Below are 7,552 nucleotides of genomic sequence, written 5' to 3' on the forward strand. Positions count from 1 at the left end.
TGTGTGCTCGAAGCTATTTCCTTTAGATCCCGCAATTGCATCTTTTTGTTTCTTGTTTACACTAGTTTGGCATAATGGACAACAATGAGCTTCTTATTCTATTTCCTGATTTAAGACATGGATGGTTTGATGCGAAAATTAAAAAACCCATGGAACATATTAGTATGAACACTTTGAATACCATTGTTGCTAATGATATAGAAAGTTCTAAGATTGGGGAAGCTGGTTTTGATGAGCATGATCTTTTTAGTCCCCCAAGCATTGAGGAGAAAATTTTCTTTGATGATACTTTGCCTCCTATTTACGATGATTATAATGATAGTAGTCTTTTAGTACCACCTGTTATGGAGGATAAATCTATTATCTATTAAAAGTAAATTACGGGCTCACCAGAAATTAGAGAAATCGCTAGAAAATCCCACAAAAAACAGAAACATCTCACCATCTATTTAATTACATGGTCTATGACAACCAATGGATCTTAAATATAATCCACTAACATTAAAGTTAGAAAAAATTACCCACCAATGCCCTCCATTATAACCTATATAAAAGTTGTACAGTTTAGCACTCCCTAATTAATCGGGGTACTGTAGATGAAGAATTTTCGATGGGTTAGGTTCCTTTTTCCAGCGACACGTGCACAGTTATTTTTTCTTTGCCTTTGGTGATTTTTTCGTTCCTTTTTTCTTGGAGAGATCGGGCAACCGGCTACCGGCAAGGACCATTTAGCGGCGTTTATTATTGACAGATAGACTTTTCCAGTCTATCGGTAAATTTCCTCCTTTTAGTGGTGAGTTTTTACCCCACCGTCCATGCGGTCAAAGCGGCGACAGATCGTCTCCCAATTTCCCGAACCATCTCCTAAAATCTAGGCATATCTTCTCTATCTCTTCCACTAACCTCCGCATGTATGCCCATGTCTGCCCAATCCTTATGCCTGGGGCGGAGCTGCTCTAAAATCTCCAGTTTCCCGTCGCAGTCGGCCTCTCCCCAGCCCCGGCGGCCGGCCCTTCCCGCGTGGGCGTCCACCTCCCATTCTTCTTCCTATTTCTTTGTTGTCGTGGCCTTCCCTTCCGATGACGCGGGCTTCTCTTCCCGGCCGATGCGGTCCTCAGGCTCCGAGGTTATGGGGAGTGTCTTGGCGGTGGTCGCGCCTTCCCCGTCGTCCTGGCCGGCGTCTGTATTGGTGGAGGCGCTTCCGTCGTCTCCCCTCCATCGTGGCGTCCCAGCCCCAGCAACGGCAGCTTCCTTCGCGCGGGCCGCCGGGCTCTGGGCGCTTCTTCTCTAGCAGCCTTATCCCGACGGCGGTGGTCATGGCATGCTCGCACTCCAGGGCACGCGTGCCGGTCTGGATCTTCCTCCCCTGCTGCGGCGCCACGGGGAGACGAAGTCCTCCATCGGCGTACAGGTGAGTTTTCTCTGGCTATCACATGGCTGCTGCGTCCCGACCCAATTCGCCATGTTGCCTCTTTACAGTGCAGTTCGCCGTGTGGGGTCAGGGCCCACGTGTCAGCGACACAAAGGGGGGGTTATGATAAAAGTACCCCCCAACAGGGGGGGTTATCATCAATTTTTCCGCAGTTTCGCAAAGGATTGGATGAAAGTTTTCACATATGTTGGTGCTGTGTTTCTCTAATTTTTTTACTGAAACAATATGGCTGCATATTTTTTGCAGGTTCTGTTTTTTCCCAAATTGATGTGCTGCTAGGTTATTTAGCCTATGAAAGGAAACAAATTAGATTTCATTCTGCGTGATTGCTGCAGAAGCCATGTCAATTTCCATTCTAGCCATCATTTTCTGGGATGGATGCAGGTAATCATTCTTTCAGATATGCAATTTTCCTAACGTCCTGTGTGACTCAAGTAATTCTCGTGTGCCACAGTAATTACTGGCAAGTGGAGTCAAATAGTACATACTATTATTTTCCAGTTACTGTCTGGAAAACATACTCTACATTTTGCTTACTTACCATGTCTTGCCCTGTGTTTCCATTTTCCAAGAAGATGACTTGACAAAATGACCAGGGTGCATTCAAACTTATCTGATTTCCATTGAGTAGTCAAAATCTTCTTGCTTCATTTGCTTTCCAAGGAAGCTGGATAGAAAGCTCCACCTATTATTTGTCACCTGGCGTATTTATTCCCCGAAAAGAGAAAAGCCTACATGCTCAATCACATTCGGCATTACAATAATATTTTAGTGTATTATGTTTTGCTTGCAGTTGACATATATATTTCATTGCAAACCATGATCTATTTACTACTGAACATTGTTGTTAACTAACCAATCCACAAATGCTACAGGTATTCCCTCCCTTTTGGGGCATATATTTGCATATTTTGATCAGTTACATAAGGGACTGTTGCTTCTCTTCGTGGTTGCATTTCTCCTCGGTTATTACAATTACTGGATTGAACAACAATGACTGTTGTATATCTTGGGATTTTATTTTTGATGAGTTAGTTCACACCTGTGTTCACCTTTATCCCTTCCTATTATTTATTGGCAAGTTTCACAAAGCAACCGAGGAGATCGTTATTGGCAATTTACAATAGAGAGAAACTATAAATTATTAAATATTATTGAAGAGGAATTCGCAAGAGATTTAACTACATTATCGAGTCCATTTTATTGCTTCAGAAGCCCAAGTGAAAATTGCTTTACAAGTTTGTAAATAGTGAAGCTATAAAATCAGTAAATGATTTTTTTTTTTGTGTCGCCTCTGATCTTACCTTAAGGGCATTATATACCTGTAGCGTACATCCAGGAAACTACTATGTGTATGGAAATGGATCATTTTAGTTACTGCTGATCTGTAGCCTCTGATTTTAAACTGGCCTAATCTAACTTACTGGTTAGGAAGTAAAACATAGACAAAAGGTAGCAACATGGGTGAGCAAGTAAGGTCGTGTCAGGGATGATACTGATATCAGATTCAGTGGCCAGGGTAAAGACAATGGTAGTCATTTAAATCATTTTACACACGGATAATTACGAATTATAATATATCACTACTGTTCCATTCTAATGAAAGCTGAGATACACCACTTGTGCATTATGTTTCTCATGATTAACCCATTTCTGCCTCTTTCGCTTAGCGATAAGAATTTTAAGCTATAAACCATGTACTTTCATACCAGTCCTACAGCTTCCAAGTGTATCACTTACTACCACAGCATGTTTGCCATACTTGCACGCATTGCCTCTTATCTAGGCTTATGACACTTCCTTTTCTTTTTATGGCGAGTGGGTTAGTTGACTCAAGTTAATTTTTCCTGCTCTGGCCTTGGTGACATACTGACATATAAAAAAGCCTTGGCATGCAGATTAGTTGATTCATGTGATTTCTCTACGTATGACTCCTACATATGTTCTTGATTTACCTCGCTATATATTTTTTCATCCATTGATTAGAAGTTTATCCTTCATGCAAATATTTCTTTTTCATTTGGGACTTATAGGTTCTCTCTTATCACAGGTTATCAACACCCCACCATCTGTAGTTCGGAGAAAGCTGAATTTATTGAAATTGATCGGGAATGGCCATATCATTTACTTTGTTCTCCTTATCAGTTATCACATATTGAACAGAGTTGCATGGATAAGCATGAGATATGCCGTGCAGTTGAAAGCCTGAGGTCAGGGTCGATTTCTTTTTCTTTTGTGGTTCGTGCTGCGGATCTATGGTTTTTTTTCATCTAATAATAAACTTCTTCGTATTATTGTCATAAAGTAGGCTTAATCACTTGTGCAATTTCAATATCTTTATCATTATTAATGTAGTATCAATTCAGAAAAACTTACTCTATTAGCATTGGTAGCGCAGCCTGCCGCTATATCATACATGGTTGGTGAATTTTAAGCTCCATATGAACTAAATTGTGCCTAGAGTAGGGGTTATTACTTACTTAAGCATTTTCATAGGGATAACTAACTTTCAGCTAAAAGCAATAAAGCAGTTTGTTATAACAAATACATTAACTATAGAGATGTCAGTATTTGTTGTTATTTGCATAATCTGTGGAGACAAAGTTACTCTGATATCTCATTTCTTTTATGATTGTGTTTGAATACTTAATAGTGTTGGTCAATTATTACCAGTACGGAAATTTGACAGTGTAGAATTAAGGATTACCCGATGGTGCATAACAATATTCTTGGATCAGTTTGTTAAATCACCAGTCATGTCTGTTTGCAAAATATGTATTTCTTTACTTTAATTTCAGGGTCAGTTGAGTTATAGTTTTGTACATTTATGTGATTCCAACTTTTGCTACTTTGAAGTTAAGTTATAGTTTCTCTTGGCTATTGTTTTCTCCACCGTGTAGAGTAATTAAAAGTGCAACTTATTAGCTTTGTTTAACATAAACTGCACAGATGTAGCTACCTCTACATTTCCTCATGTACTTTCGATATAAGGATCAGATATATGTTTTTTGTAGTGTAATGTTTCACTTCTCCATTTGAATCTCTTTTAAAGTTGTGAGGCCATTTCACCTTGCAGGTTGAGCTCTCATATTACCAACTGATCTTCTTCACCTTGCAGTTGTAAGGCTATAATCCATAGCTTCAGTAAGCTTCTTCCAGAAGCTAGCTAGCTTCAGTAAGTTTCAGATCGGTAATTAAGCAATTCTGGTCCGTAAGTGTTCTTCATATTGCTAATGAACTGCGAACTAGGTTACTGGATTTTGCTATGTGGCTGCCCTCCTGCCACGGTTTTCCTTTCTATTTTGCGAAGTATTGATTACCTATTTGGCATCCTATAAACAAATAGTTTCATATGTACATATAATTGTATGGAGATTGAGAGCTCAAGTAATCTTGCTGTTCAATGTGTTTTTTTTTCCTTTCCTTTTTATGCCGAACTCCTGATTGAATTGTGTTCGACGATGCAAGATGGCCACCTCTCACCACGTGCGTCTGGCGGAAGCAGCCAATATTTGTTCAAGCCTGACACATCTTGGAGCCATGGACTCAACATGGATCGACCTGGGCAGTAGTATATTTCAGATCAGGTTCGGGAGCTTCTCCAAGACTTCCAATTCGTACATATGGACTTCTGTGGTGCATAATAATGTTTTGTGGAGACTGTTGTTGTTACCTGTTATAAAATGGTTGTACAAAATTCGTTCAGCCGCAACATACTTCGTTCAGCCAATTTTTTCTTTGTCGAGAAGCCAAAGCACCAAATCCGCTGCGACGAGCCTGCAGACGCCGACATGACTTCTTTGACCCCCTCCGACTATCTTGCAGCAGCAGAAGCCAGAAGACAGACTCAAGCACCAGGTTCCTGCTGAGCCCGCAAGTTTTTTCCTTTGATCTCGACCTCCCCGCGGAGGCCCCTGGACCAGGCAAGAATACCATCTTCGATAGCTAGCCGAGGCTCCAGCTCGCTTCTGCGGACCCTGCCGTGCATATCCTTCGTCGCCTGTGCTTAGTAAACCGGTTAAAACCGTCTGGCTCTGCTAGCAAAAAGATGAATCCGTGGGGCCTAGCCTTCCCCACGAAGAACATGTACTGGGCATGGCAGACCAGTAGAAAGATGTATCGGCGCCGGTTGGCCTCCAGTGTGTAATGCATTCTAAATACGCAGTAGCCCTGCAGCATCCTCTGTTATCCCTTATATTGTCGACTTAAGTTAATTTCTAACAAACATCCAAGTCAATAGCACCCTGTGCGAGAGAACTAACGTGCTTTACAACACTTCTCAACGCAGATGATCTCTGTATACTCCAAAAGAATTGCACTGACTATGAATATGCTAAAAGATTAATTCCACGGGCGCGGCGTGTCGCCGCGCCATTGCATCCTAGTAAGTGTTTACATACCCCTTCGATTTTGCGTCAAACCATCTAAAAACAAAAAAACAAAAAGTACCTACACCTGCCCTAGCTTTGCCTCGTGAGCACGGCGCCACCGCCATATTTTCCTCTATACCATCCGCCGGCCGGCCGGCCAATGTCCAGTAAGTCCATGAATTAATCTAGCTTACATCGGGAATATATCAGGTTAGCAGCGACACGGATCCGTCCGTATTTCTGATGGTGCCGTCGGTCGGGCCGCCGGCCGGCCTCCATCAAGTCAATGCAAGCACATCAGCGGATTATCAATCTAGAGATCTATCTTGCCTTATGGATGGAAATAGACCAGCAGGGGAAACGCAAATCCCTGTAGAATGAATCGATGGATTGAATAGACCGGCAGCACACACACATCCCTGCGAGATCGATTGAAGACTTACCTCAGAGAGACAGCAAATTAAGAGCTAGCCACGATCAAAAACTCACTTAACAGAGACAATTCAGAGCTAGACAAGTATCATTCTCCGCCATCACCGAAAATTCTAAACTGTCCGGCCGGTCGATCAGCTGTATATGTACTTGTATACTTGTATTCTAACAAGTACGTATGCATATGATAATATGAATATATACATTGCTAGCATCATGCAGGAGGATATGTGAACTTGCTAAAGGAGCACCTGTGGAAAGCAGTGGACGTGCAACAACGGCTGAACTGGCCGGCCGGTCGATCCACCGATCGAACCATGTGCGATCATGGAGAGAGGTAGCATAATTCAGCTGTATATATACGTATCTACTTGTATCAAGCATTTAAGCATACAATCAAAGGCTGCATTCTTTTCTCAAAAGTATGTATGCATAGCAGATTAGGAGTACATTGCTAGCATCATGCAGGATTAAATTCACAGGTGAATTAGGCACAACCTCTCTTAACCCTGGTAATAGTAAGTGCGTCAATGTAAGAGGAAAATTATTATTTTTTCTGTCGTTTCCATACATCATGCAGATGGAGGAGTGAGGACTATTTGTGGGAAGAGTGAGGACTATTTGTGATGCCGGTAAATCAACATGGAATCAAGTCAGTTGTAGTACCTTATCGTTTTCGTTTTCTTTCACGATTGGCTACTAGAATCATACTTTTTTTTCTTATTGCTGTAAAAAAATCAGCTCAAACTTATAACTCATCGGAACAATTTCTGTGAAATCTATTTTACATGTTAAAATTTTCTTCTACTGAATTTCTCTGAAGGTACAACTATCACTAGAAAGCCTAATACAAGGAGGATCTAGAGGACCAAAGGGCAGAATGGCATGATATGTTCATCTAGGGTATTTGTCCGAACTTAAATCCCACAAACCCTGCATAACTCATATCTGCTGCACAAATTGTAACCTTTTATTCTTTGGAGCTACAATGTATTTAATTTTCATTACGAACGCCATGCAATACTACTCATAATCATAATGCACACTATTATACAGTTTGTTATCAGTCCCCAGAACATAATTAAAAGGATAAAGCGGACAAGATGTTCTTAAACAAAATATGGTCCCAATCAATGGAAATTTGCCAAAAAAGAACAATCCGTGGTTTTAAATGTAAGGTACACGTGAATACTTGATCCAACTGAATCAGAATGTTCAAAAAATAATTATGGATGTTCACTAATCTTATTCGATACTTTGGCGACAACCAATAAGTGTACATCATTAGTGGCTTCAGTTTATCTAAGCAAACCCAAGG

General features: G+C 41.0%; 1 protein-coding gene across 2 annotated transcripts; it reads left to right on the forward strand.

Moving 5' to 3' along the window:
• The first annotated feature begins 1,059 nt into the window (after nucleotides 1-1,059).
• LOC124687324 lies at nucleotides 1,060-3,617 on the forward strand. 2 transcript variants are annotated; one of them, XR_006998174.1, is made up of 3 exons: nucleotides 1,060-1,411; nucleotides 1,679-1,816; nucleotides 3,483-3,617. XR_006998174.1 is itself a non-coding variant. In XM_047221116.1 (2 exons), the coding sequence occupies exons 1-2, from the start codon at nucleotides 1,080-1,082 to the stop codon at nucleotides 1,698-1,700; spliced, it is 354 nt and encodes a 117-aa protein (XP_047077072.1). In that variant the 5' UTR covers nucleotides 1,060-1,079; the 3' UTR covers nucleotides 1,701-1,910. The 2 variants fall into 2 exon arrangements, 1 of the variants encoding a protein (XP_047077072.1); XM_047221116.1 differs by lacking the exon at nucleotides 3,483-3,617 and having other exon boundaries at nucleotides 1,679-1,910.
• The last annotated feature ends 3,935 nt before the right edge of the window (nucleotides 3,618-7,552 follow it).

This window comes from Lolium rigidum, chromosome 2, assembly GCF_022539505.1.
Source record: "Lolium rigidum isolate FL_2022 chromosome 2, APGP_CSIRO_Lrig_0.1, whole genome shotgun sequence".
Lineage (NCBI taxonomy): Eukaryota > Viridiplantae > Streptophyta > Magnoliopsida > Poales > Poaceae > Lolium > Lolium rigidum.